The sequence below is a fragment of the Schistocerca americana genome, chromosome 1 (assembly GCF_021461395.2).
Source record: "Schistocerca americana isolate TAMUIC-IGC-003095 chromosome 1, iqSchAmer2.1, whole genome shotgun sequence".
Classification (NCBI taxonomy): Eukaryota; Metazoa; Arthropoda; class Insecta; order Orthoptera; family Acrididae; genus Schistocerca; species Schistocerca americana.
This window is the reverse complement of record NC_060119.1, coordinates 282,694,703-282,708,385: the sequence shown is the minus strand read 5'-3', so window position 1 is coordinate 282,708,385 and position 13,683 is coordinate 282,694,703. Positions and strand designations below refer to the sequence as shown.

The 13,683-nt window shown below is 43.5% G+C and overlaps 1 protein-coding gene across 1 annotated transcript in view; it reads right to left on the bottom strand.

The window, feature by feature from the left end:
* Positions 1-598: 598 nt before the first annotated feature.
* LOC124625770 (hemicentin-1-like) overlaps positions 599-13,683 on the bottom strand; it is a 198,599-nt gene continuing 185,514 nt past the window's right edge. Inside the window, exons 8-9 of the mRNA XM_047149247.1 lie at positions 2,441-2,700; positions 599-655 (exon numbers count right to left, since the gene is read on the bottom strand). Of these exons, the coding sequence (XP_047005203.1) occupies positions 599-655; positions 2,441-2,700 (317 nt within the window). The remainder of the gene's footprint in view (positions 656-2,440; positions 2,701-13,683) is intronic.

The following is a 13,683-nucleotide window of genomic DNA, read 5'->3' as shown; positions in this document are numbered from 1 at the left end:
CGCTTTCCTCTTGTTGTGATGTTGGCGTGCGGATTCTACCTCATGGTGCAGACGCTTTGTCGTGTGATAGTGAATAGGAGATACACAACCGACTTAATTCTGAATTGTGCTGCGATGGCTGCTGACTGGCTCGCTTGCTCTGCATTTGCGGGCTTTTATGTGGTTTTCCACATGATAGAGCATTAAGTTTCTTTAGATAACACACGTTATTGCTGATAATTAGTTTGTGGGATATAAAAGGTTTGGTTTGCACGTTCAAGTATTAGGAAGACATACGATGAATGTATAATTTTATAGCATTGCTTTTCTAGTACCTTGTCTTTCATCTTTCACTGATATAACAATATTTCGTATTTTAATGCTAATATGTAGTGATTTCCTTCAGTCTGCTCTAACCGGATGGTAATGTAAAAGTATATAGTCTGTTTAACTGGATTTATATACGACATATTTATCTTTTACCAAGTAATGAACATTATATCACGTGTGAGCATGACTTGGGATTGTTATTAGCTCCCTTTCATTCCTTCGTGTATGTGTTCAAGTTAAACTTCCATGTGTTCCACACATTTATATCTAACTCATTCAGAAAAAATGTTCATATACGTGCTAAATTCAGTTCCATTGCATTTAAAGTTGTCGTGTAATAAGAGGCCTTAAGTAGAAAAGACAGATTTGTTAAATAATGGTTCCTGCTTTACAGATAAGTTTATGACAATGTTGAATTTTAGAGACATGAGCCAGCGAAGCTGAACGCATAGAGACGATTTCTGCTACCACACTTGCTTAGGCTATTCAAATTCTTAGGTGTTGCTAGATACGCAGAGCAAAAGACGTTTGCAGCTGCGGATATTTCGTTATCTCAGGAACATCCCTGGTGCCTTCGTCGAGCTGTGGAGCCAAAATTAGATGGCAGTGTGGAGAATGTCGGCGAACTGGGGCTTCCAGAGTTAGTGAAGGCAGACTCACAAATCATCGGGAAACAGAAGCCAATTCACGTGTCTATAAGATGCAATTCTTACTCGTTTGTAGCTGGTAGCTGCACAAAACCTGTTGTAAGGATTATAGACTCAGTTCTGTCATTATTAAATCTTTGATTATTCTGCTGCGTTTTGCGAAAGTTTTTACCACTTCGAAACGTAAAATTAAAATACCCAAACTTCGTTTATTCACCTACAGATAGGATTTTAAAGGGTTAATGTTTCAGGGCATATAAAACAGGGCTCATTCTCTCGTGAGGATTCTCAGGTTAAAGTAAAAAGAAGTGGTAAGCTTTGCACAACAACTAGTCAATTCGGCCTTTCGACAGGACATTGGGAATCTAGTGCCTGTTTTGAAATGTAGTTGACAATAAGAAAATTCAGACAAACCATATCATCCAATATAATCTGCTGAGGTCTAATTTTACAATTTGTATGTGTTTTTGTAAGTTAATAAAATGGTTACATTAATCGAATAACATTTGTCATTAGAATTTGTATGTGTAAGTTAATACGTTGGTTAAATTAATTTAGGTGCGTGCAGTGAGGTTTCATCATCAACACAATCTAAAAAACCTTATTACACAATATCTATACCTGAGGCACTATATTTTGCAGTGTATATACATGGCTACAGAAATACAATATGTGTGTGTGTGTGTGTGTGTTTTGCTGATGTATTTTACAAGTATAAATACTGCAAGTTAAACGTCTTGCATAATTTTTTGGATGCACACATTCGAACACACCCCAGGAAATTGAGATTGTTCTTTTGAGCACACCCAGAATGGCTGCTCTGGGAAGTACATTGCGACTGGCTGTATCGTTTTAATAGTCACTATAATAATACGGAAAAATATGCTTTTTTAATCCTAGCAATGGCAACACACATAAAGGAGAGGAGGAAGAGGGGGGACGGGTAAGGGTAAGGCAGAGGACAAGAGATGCAGGGACAGTGTTTATGTTGTATCACTGTGATAGATTTGATATATCAGATGTCTTCACTTTTTTAAATATTTTAACTTTTTTAAGTATTCGTAAAATTTCCCGCTGTCTTACAGTTTTGAATATCCCAATGGCATCATTTTACAATTTTATACTTCCCTCCATCACGACACTTGATTTTTAAGGTGCCCTCTAACGCCATTTTTGGTTTTAAGTTCCACACCACGACCACTGAGTGCAGCGCCTCGGCAGTAGCGCCTACAAGTGGCGGAAAGTTGAACTGTGGCCCAGGATCGGCATAGGTGTACTACTACTTTGCAAATATCTCAGTATGGCCACGCTGTACGTTTCACCTCTGTTGCATTCATTACAGCTCGCTCAGGGCGCAACTGTGTATGACTAAGATTTCTGAAGGCGAGGCGTTGCCCTCGGAAAGCAGCGTGCCTACCTGCGTGGTGCGAGGGCTGTCGCTGCGGCGGCGGCTGCGGCGGCGCGGCGCGCGTGGCGGCCTCTACGGCGGCGCTGCCCTGGCTGCGGCCCTTGCCGTTGCTGCTGTACACGAGCGCCGTGTAGCGCGCGCCCGGCTGCAGGCCCTCCAGCAGGAAGTCGGGCCGGCCGCGGCTCGTCACGTTCGCCACCAGCCGGCGCTCCGCATCCGCCAGCTCCAGCGTGAACTGCTGCGGCAGCCCGCCGTCGCTGCCGCGCGCGCACGTCACGCGCAGCGTAGTCGCGCCGCGGCCGCTCACCTCGCAGCTGTGCGGCGCGTCCGGCCGCCCTGCACACCGAGCACGTTCGTGACAACAGTCTCCACCTCCACAGTAAGTACAGGCTTCAGTTACGCCAATCTGAAACACTCCTCATACCATCACAACTCCATAAAATGACGGCAACAGCAGCAGTAAGTCAGTGAAGACTAATAAGTTACAAGAGAAGAATGCTTAACTGTCATCTTGCAAAACGACAATCAGCCATTCAGCCTTGATACGAATCTTATCTGTATGTATGTACTGAACTGAGGACCTCGAAACGACGGAGAGGCTTCGTCCCCGTCGTAGCCCTCAATATTACACAGTAGACAACACCACAACAGGCTACAGCAGTCTGCTCACCCCACCGCCGCCCTACACCGAACCCAGGGTTATTGTGTGGTTAGGCACTCAATGCCCCCCCCCCCACCCACTATAGTGTCCCTTTCCATATACAGGGTGTTACAAAAAGGTACAGCCAAACTTTCAGGAAACATTCCTCATACACAAATAAAGAAAAGATGTTATGTGGACATGTGTCCGGAAACGCTTACTTTTCACGTTAGAGCTCATTTTAGTTACCTCCACCTACGCTCAATGGAGCACGTTATCATGATTTCATACGGGATACTCTACCTGTGCTGCTAGAACATGTGCCTTTACAAGTAGACACAACATGTGGTTCATGCACGATGGAGCTCCTGCACATTTCAGTCGAAGTGTTCGTACGCTTCTCAACAACAGATTCGGTGACCGATGGATTGGTAGAGGCGGACCAATTACATGGCCTCCACGCTGTCCTGACCTCAACCCTCTCGACTTTCATTTATGGGGCCATTTGAAAGCTCTTGTCTACGCAGCCACGGTACCAAATGGAGAAACTCTTCGTGGTCGTATTGTGGACGGCTGTGATACAACACGCCTTTCTCCAGGGCTGCATCAGCGCATCAGGGATTCCATGCGACGGAGGGTGGATGCATGTATCCTCGCTAACGGAGGACATTTTGAACATTTCCTGTAACAAAGTGTTTGAAGTCACGCTGGTACGTTCTGTTGCTGTGTGTTTCCATTCCATGATTAATGTGATTTGAAGAGAAGTAATAAAATGAGCTCTAACGTGGAAAGTAAGCGTTTCCGGACACATGTCCACATAACATATTTTCTTTCTTTGTGAGTGAAGATGTTTCCTGAATGTTTGGCCGTACCTTTTTGTACCACCCTGTATTTGACATGAGCAATATAAATAACGACAAAAGAACTAAACATGCGTAATATTGTGTGAACTTTAATGCCTAATTGTGATACGGACAAAGTGACGAAATGACATTAAAGACAATTTATCGATTCTGATAATAGAAAAAAGACATTATTCTCCGTGACGTAAGATCATATGAGTAAATTAAAGAACTGAATACCATAATCTTTGTTATATTATAAATGGACTGGAAGACAATGAACTTAGTCGTCTTCTGAGGTTCTCTTGTGTCTTAGGTATTGTTTGAGTGCAGAAGGTACGATTGTATTGCGATAGCTTTTGTCTTGCTCTCGTTTAATTACTAGAACATGATTGATGTGTAAAAAAGTTACGAAAATATAATAAGCTAATCATTGAAGGAACCCACGCCATATTTGTTATAACGCAAGAGTTTTTGTACCATTTTTTTTTGCAGCTGCTTCGGAGCTAGCTGTAATCATCTTTGACTGAGAAAGTTGGCCCCTATTACACGGCACATTTAAACTTTTTATTTCCACCAGAAATACGATGAAGCCGGAGCAGAAGAACTTATTTAAAAAATACTATCAAAATTAATTAGCTCCAAATCAGAAGATTTATTTTATCATAAAGTGACTATTTTCGGTGATACAATTTACTATAGGTTAGGTGCCTCTTTGCATAAATTTTATTACGCTAACGCATCTGATAGTATTTGTAGGGAGGCTGGCGCTCGTTTTCAATGAGAATTTAAAGTTCTATTTGGCAACCTGCAAAAATAATATTGCTTATTTGTAATTGTTTCATACGTGGTTTTATGAAGGATAGATTTATGAAATTTAACTTCACGAACTTCATAGAATCCTCATATAACTTATAGAAGAAAGACACATTACACCCCCCCCCGCCCGCCCCCCTTCCCGCCCCCCTTCCCGCCCCCGGGAATGTCTCAGACGAGTATAATCCCAATGTCTGCGTCGTAGACTTATTGCAGGATACGCGTACGTGGAGACAGTGTTTGCGTAGGAATGGCCAACATAGTGTAACTGAGGCGGAATAAAGGGACCCAGACAGCAGGTGGAAAACTGCCTTCAAAACCATCCACGGGGCGGCTGGCACACCGAACCACGACACTAATCCGCCGGACGGATTCGTGCCAGGCGCTGGCACGCCTCCCCACTGGGGAAGCAGTGCGCTAGACCGCACGGAATCTTAATTTGTCATATACAAAGCTAGAAAATAATAATAATACCTTTAAGTATTGGTAATTCATCAAAGATTTACTGTTGCAACAGCGCATGTCGGGTGCATGTAAATAGCACATACAGATCAAAACCACAAGCGGTGCGGAGTTTACAGGTATCGAACCACTCTGAAACACCAATATCGGTATATGCTGTAGGTCCTCAAGTGGCAATGCAGATGCAGACTCTGGCAGCCAGTCTGGTGTAAAGATGGCGAATACAGCTCTGGGACACATTACGCAATGCCTGCTCGAGCTGTGTTATTGGTTGATAAGTCACATCAATCATTACTCGTTCCATCACATACCAACAGTGATGGCCAGGAAACTGCTGCACGTCTTGTAGAGCACATTGAGTTTTATGGACGTTGTGTGGGTAATCATGATCACCTTCCTGTGAAACAACAGGAGAAGAGCGTGTCGCGTAACATTCTGCACGTACCGAGCTGCGGTTATCGACCCCTAGAGATATACCAAAGATGAATTAGACTTACATCTTATCGCACCCCAGACCATGAGAACGAATGCACTCTACGAGACAACGAATACCAGCGCTACGTCGTACCCGCAAACGATCATAACTTGCATGCAGGCAGAATCTAGTTTCTTCACTGGACATCACAGCGTACCATTCCATTTTCCAACTGATCCTTTGACGGCACTAGTCGGAACGTGCATGTCAGTGCTGTGGTGTGAGTGGAAGGCGGGCTATAGATGTGCTTGTCAGTGGTCTCACTCATAACAGCACGTTCGCAACAATTCGTGTTGACATGTCTGCACTCACAAGATGTCTTATCTGCACTGTGGTAGTTATGTGATCTTCCGTTGCTGCCCCGAGACGACGTCGGTCCTGGCGGGCATCTGTGTTGCGTGTACGTCCAGAAACTTGTTTACGGGTGTCTGCATGTTCACGTGACCACTCATAGCAGCTTCGATACATAGATGACGCAGAACGTCCAACTTGTGTGGTAGTTCTACAAAACGACCATCACGCCACTTGGAAGGTCAGAATATAACCTCTTTCGAATTCGCTCATTTGACTGTAAGAATCGTGAGTGCATCTCTTTGACATGGTTGCATATTTGCTTCGCACGTTTGCACCACACTTAGCCTTCTGCCTGTGAGCAATCCCTATTACAGGGCAGACACAAATGTCGCTCTTGTAGCCCATGCCACTACGTAATCTTTGGTCGACAACGTTCAAATCACTGTCAGTAAATCTACTACCACAAAGGTGGCATATACCGTTATTGGATCGGTATCGACATCATCATTCCTAGTATATTAATTTTTTCCGGCAGTGAACATACTCTACTTAAAAGAATTACGGGAACATGTATTTAGGCATCTGCCACACTCTGGTGAGTATTTTTCACCAAGATCCTCGTTCATTTACGTGACAAGAACTGAAACGTCTCTCAAGTGTCAAAACAAACAGGAAACTATCATCATCTTGGGTGGCTGTAATTGGACTCTGAGTGCTTCTATAACGTGTGTGACTTCCGCAGTCTACCTACTTCAGATACTCCGTATAGGTCTACAGACTTCACCCTGCTGTATCTGTTCACGTTTGAGAGATCATCGTTCTTGACTGGGCTGTATGGAACAGGGCGACCACAAACTCATCTGTCGAGCATGCCCGACATATGCTCGACGAGACTTATGTAGGACTCACCACCAGATAGTCCTATAATTCAATGTCCAGGGTTCGCAATTCATCCCTAGTGACGCCCGCCACATGGGGCCTGGCACTATCATGAGTGATAAGCAATTCAGGGCCACCATCGTATGCAACAGCAACCACATGGCCCAACTTCATCTGTTCAATGTACTGCCCGACGGTAAGACGACCATGGACAACGACAAGGTCGTACAGCTGTTAACACTGAAGCCTCTCCACGCCATCACAGAACCTTGGCTGAAACGACGATTTCCTAGACAACACGTAGCAGATAGCTCACGCCGGCGTCTCCAAACACTATGCGGCCATCACCCCGTTCAGAGCAAATCTGGATTCGTTTCACAAACCTTCGGACGAACTGCCGGATGTTTGCAACTTCCTGCCACCATATTTCGGCGCAGAGTCTTCACTGATGAAATTCCGTGAGCTCTCGTATTTAAGGCCCCTCCGGCACACTCGCGGTGGATTCACTTGGCGTTGCACGTGCGCTACATGAGCGCTTTCGATTCTGCTGCCCCGCGCGCCCTCCGTGGTGAAAACTCGCCGCATCGATATCAATTCGGTTGTCTTCCCCCGGTTCCATCACAGAACTGCGCCGGCTACGGAGGACTCAAAGTTACTCGACGATTTGATTGTTTGCCGAATTCAATTGTTAACCACCGCCAAGATTAATAAGAGACTCATGGTCAAACAGTCGTATTTCCACGGATTCGTTAATATTAGAACTGCAAAATTAGACGTATGGGCCACAATTTTTGTCTCATTGTAATTCATGGCATGACCAGTGGAAATGAAGTGTTCGGCGATGGCATACTTACAAGGCTGATGAAGTCGAGTATGCCGCTGATGTTCTACAATGCGATCCTGCACAGTACGCGTCCTTTGCCCTATATAAAATTTGCCACATTCACACGGAATCCTGTAAACTGCCTCGTGGAGCTCTAGGCGAGTGCTCAGCTGACATTACAGCGCTGTTTGAGGCCGCAGCGCACGTGCAAAGCCAAGTGAATCCATCGCGCATGTGCCGGAGGGGCCTTAAATACCAGAGCTGTGAGAGTTTTCGCCAGTATCACCTGAAGATGGTCAGAAGACTCTGCTCCGAAATATTGTGGCAGGAAGTTGCAAACACCCAACATCTCGCCGGAAATTTTGTGGAACAATATGCACGCCGGGAAAGTTTTAAATCTCACAAATCAGGATTCGTCTGTGAATAGCAATTATCGCCGGTAATGAAGTTCTCAGTTGACCTGGAAACGGCAAAAATGAAGGCGAATTGCGAGATGTTATCGCGCCAAGCTAGGTACTCGAACAGCACGTCCTGAACGTAAGGTTCTTCTCGTAACCTGTCAATTACAGTGTGATGGGACACAGTTGCTAAAGTGGTCCTTCTGGTCTTGCCCTACTCTGGCGGTATCCGTACGACGGCGCAACGCAGAGATGGCCAGATGTCGGTCTCCACGTCGGTGACCACGTCCAACTCAGCTTGTTTAGTGACCTGTCCCCCTGCAGCGTGGGTACAACCTAAAGATCATAGATGGAGACGCATTGGCATCTGCATCAACACCACGCAAACTCCATCCGTTTTGGCTCAAACAGACTGTGCTTGGTACTTGCACAGCATTAAGATGTCGCGTTGAACATTCCTGTTTGTATAAATCCACATATGACAACTGTATCCCACTAGAGAATGTTGGGACACCAACGATCGCTTCTTTCTGAGCGGTCACCTGGAACTGTAACGTATAATACAACCGATAGATGACGAATGATTCTAGTTGTTTTACACATTGAAAGCGTAGAACTGAAGCTACGCAGTAATACCACATGTGCATACTGTACGTTGACACACGTGTTCCCCTAATTCTTTTAAGCAGTGTGTATGGGCTTGTAGGACGAGAGGTTACTCTTGCTTTGCCATGTGTGAAACGGGCGATTCTGAAGCCTTCACCACTGATATATGTTTATTCATAGCGATATAAAAGACACACAATATGATTTTACAATGCTTGCAACCGAAAATGACCATCACTTGGAAACGATACCACATAGATGGTCGCCATTTTTATTCACACAGATTACAAGTCTTTTACGGAAGTTAGACGTCAATCTTCCACGACTGGCACTGGAATTCGATTAACTTTCACCTGAATTTCATCCTTCTGTTCCTGAATGGCGTGTGGCTGATCACATCGGATCAGAGATTTCAAATGACCCCGAAGGAAGAAACCACACTGTGAAAGGCCAGGGGGTCTTGGAGGACAGGAGATGGATATTGTTCTATAGAGCATTAATGGAATGCCGCGAGGTGATGCTTCTTGCTGGAAGAATGTGTTTGCAGTTAAAGGCAGATCAGTAAGCTGTCGCTCACAAAATGGTTCAACATGTGAACACGGCTTTCTATATTAACAGTAACAGCAAGAACATAACGCCCTCTGAACCCAGACGATAACATGGCGCACAATATTATCACTTTCTCATTGTGAAGTGGTGTTACATGAAACAGTTACGGATGTTCAAATGACCTGTATCTAATGTTAACAAAACCTGATACATAAAAGTTGGCCTCATCGCCCATCGTCACTGTCGTACAGGTCGTGTTTGTCGTTCATGATTCCATTTCCCGGCAAAAGTGCAGTGTCTGTGGCTATTGCTGCTCGTTGTGCAATATTCACCATACACTTCTTACCGATATGTCAAGTGAAACGTACTTGAATTCGGCATCTCTTTTAGTACGACGACGTTAGCAGCATATATTATCATAGCTCTGAGGAAACGATTTTGCTACTGATATCTCTGCAGTTATATGCAGTTATACCAGCTTTGAAAAGAACAACTCATTATTTAGTAGGTAGTTTCTCACAATACATTTGGATGAAAATAGAATAACGATATATTAACTGCTTCCGGAAATATTACGTGGTGAACAGCTTAGTTAAATAGCTCCGTATGTGCTCTTTCCGAAGTTTGTTCATTAATGTCTGAAACTGGTGCTGCAAAAAAGTTTGATCAAAAAAACTATTACAAGCGACTTTTGTCGACATTTATGTGCCAGAAATGACTTCATTCATATACATAAAACTTGCACGGTACTCTAGCTCCAAAGTTTTCCATTCAGTAAGAATAGATGTGACGTTCCACAGAGCTTGGTAGGAGAGAAGTGAGAATTTTTCATTTGGATAGAAGTTTATTGATGTGTTAAGTAAGCTGCCCGTACCCGTCAATGAGCATTCTGACCGAGACGTGAATCTCACATTTCCAGTTTTTTTTTCTTTTTTAGGATACTAGGGACACTTCCATGTTTCACAGATGTATGGTTAAACCCCAGTGGTTGTAAAGTCTAGATTCAAGTTGGAAGTATTATGCAGCAACGTAATATGAGATGCAGCGGTCATAACTGGACTTGCGCAATGTAATTATTAATCTGTCAGAGCCAGAATTATTTTTTTTACTCAAGTCTCGTTTCGTCCCCTTGTCATCCACGAAATGACTACATAAAGAAGAAAAATGTCACAAAACCAGAAATGCATTTAAAAGTATTAGGGACCATTTCTTTTAGTATGGCGTGATCAAATATCGATAGAATGTATGTGCTCACAATTACTTACAAGACATAAGCCTAACTTCTAAATCATAGAGAAACGGAAATAGACCATCTTCACATGACTGTGTAAACAGAAGAATCAGAAAACAAAACAATTATCTGGATAAAATCTACATTTACAAATTGTGACACATTACGGTAAGTCCTAGGCTTTTTCTAGTTCAAATCGATGCCGATTACTTCTGACATTTTGGCACTAAACCCTGTAATTTAAATTATATATTTTCTTATGGTTCTGTGAGTGAGTAAGGTCAACATGGTGCAAGAAAAAAGTGTGTTCATAGTAAAAGAGATACATCTGTGTTTATTTATTCTTTTTTTACGGGGAACACGGCCAAGCGTATTTAAAATGGTTCCAATGGCTTTGAGCACTATGGGGCTTAACATCTGAGGTCATTAGTCACCTGCAAACTGAAACATTCTGAGATCTGTTTTTGAGATATTCCAGAAAGGATCAGCTAGTGAACAGAAGCAAAATACATATCTGTTGCCTACCATATCCCAAACTTGTACAAGCCTGCAGACCTGCATTTTCCTCAGTATACAGTCCTGTAGAAGCTCTGAGCACTATGAAACCTAACTAACTACTGAACTACTGAAACCTAACTAACCTAAGGACATCACACACATCCATGCCCGAGGCAGGATTCGAACCTGCGACTGTAGTGGTCGCGCGGTTCCAGACTGAAGCACCTAAAACCGCTCGGCCACACCGGCCGGCCCAAGCGTATTTACAGTGGTGTGTCTAGTACAATGGGTTGTAACTCCCTTTCATACTCCACTATCAGTAATGAGTTGCTGCGTTATAGCAATGATGATCAAGAGCATCCTTGAAATATAACTCAAGTGACTGTTCCGAAAACAGTGGGCACTATCCATTCCATGATCCTGGATGATCGACGAATAACTGCTAAAAACATAGCGGAGAGTGTGGGATATGTAGAGAACGTGTAGGTTATATCATCTATGAGATTTTGGACATGAGAAAGTTCCCAGCCATAAAAATTCCCAACTGTCTCAACGCAGACCGTGAGCGTAAATCAGTGGTTGCTTCACAATCCATTTTGGTCCAATTTCGCTGTGATCCTGTGAGATTTATAGATAGTCTCGTCAACACAGACAAAACTTGGGTACACGCGTATGACACAGAGACGAAAGAGCAGTACAAGGAATGGAGACACATTGATTCTCCACGTTCAAAAGGAAGTTCAAAACACAAAGATAAAGATCACCAGACAAGTCGGTCGCATCTGTTATTCGGAATAAAGATGGACTCCTGTATATTGACTACTTATGGTATGATAAAACCAATACCATCAAGTTCTGTGTTCAACTTCTCGACAAGCTGAAGCAAAAATCGGTCTCCAGACATCGAAGGAAGCTGAGTATAGGAACCTTGTTTGCCCCTCCCCTTTTATCCCCCCGCCCCACCACCACCACCACCACCACCACCACCACCACTCGGCCCCTCATAAGGTATTATCAAGCAGCAAAGACCCTCACATCTTTACTAACAAAACTCCAAAAATCCAACCTATTCACATGACTTCGCTTTGGCCCCTTCGGACTATTATCTATTTCCCATGATGAAAGAAGACTATTTCTGAAGAACGAGGGAGCGAGAAAGGCCGCGGATGAGTGGTCTGCTACACAATCGATTCTTTTTTTCTTTCTTTTTAAATGGTTTAATAAAATTGGAACAAAGATGACGCAAATGTGTTGAGCTCATGCGGGAGTTCCGACCGCTGTGGTCGAGCTGTTCGAGGCATGAGTGTTGTGATGTACTTAGGTGGTTAGGTTTACGTAGTTCTAAGTCAAGGGGACTGTTAAGTCCCGTAGTGCTTAGAGCCATTTGATCCAATCATGGGGGAGTATGTTGAGGAAACAATTTTTTCGAAACCCATAACAGCAGTTATTGTTTTTAAAGTTAAGTACTAACCAGCATCCCCTCGTAGCTCGTCATTGTTGTCTGTAATTAAGTACACGTTTTTTCCTTATGAGACACTGTTTTCCTTAATACCATCACTTTGCACTTTAATGAACTAATTTCGAGTTTACGATGTATCGGACCACAGTTTCCACTCACAGAAGCCATGATTTGAAGGGAGAACTCAATACATCGTTCGTAACGAGACGGAATCAACACATGTAAAAGTGGCTCCGAGCATACACCAAGGTGTGAATAGGAACCTACTGTTTACAATATATGTGTGCATATAAAACCATGAACCATGCCAGAAATTTAACACCAGTTACATGGTCACTTAATTGAAAGATCTACATGTCAAACAAATTCGTAGCAACTACGTCAATACGAGTATGTTAGTATCGTACTGAAGTCGATGGGTTCTCTTATCCAAACGCTGCAAGTGTCCCGCAAACGGCTCGTTTGCAGAACCGTGTCTACCGGAATGTTTTCCCCTTCTATTATCGTATATTTTCATCTATGTTGTCACCCCCCCCCCAATCTCTCTCTCCCTCTGTGTGTGTGTGTGTGTGTGTGTGTGTGTGTGTGTGTGTGTGTGTGTGTGTATTTGTGTGCGATTTTGTCACTAAGATGAACTGGGAACATCCCCCAGGCTGTGGCTAAGCCATGTCTCCGCAGTATCCTTTCTTTCAGGAGTGCTAGTTCTGCAAGTTTCGCAGGAGAACTTCTGTAAAGTTTGGAAGGTAGGAGACGAGATACTGGCAGCAGTAAAGCTGTGAGGAGTGGACGTGAGTCGTGCTTCAGTAGCTCACATGGTAGAGCACTTGCCCCGAAAGGTAAAGGTCCCGAGTTCGATTCTCGGGCGGGCACACAGTTTTAATCTGCCAGGAAGTTTCAAGATGAACTATAATTATCATCTGAACAATAAAACCATCATTCTGTGAGCACAAGCCAATGATGTAACAACGTTGCCGATGAGAGAGCAATTATGTTTCATAAATCTACAAGAGATCGAAATCAGTGATGTAGTTGTACGATTACGTTTATCTGTCCGACGACTCTTCTTGAGAACGGAAATAACCCTTTTTCTCCCTACCGCTCCTTACTCCAGCGACCTGTCGTCAACTACTGCAAGAAAATGATGACGTTCTTTTCCATAATCACTATAGAATCTACAAAGAAAAGAAAAACTATGATTTTGGTTGAATGTGTAAAGATTCCCCAAATTAAGGAAAGCTATTCAAGTGGCTTGCAGCACTCACTGTTCACATTTATTTGTTTGTTATTACCGAACCTAAAAAAATGGTTCAAATGGCTCTGAGCACTATGGGACTCAACATCTGAGGT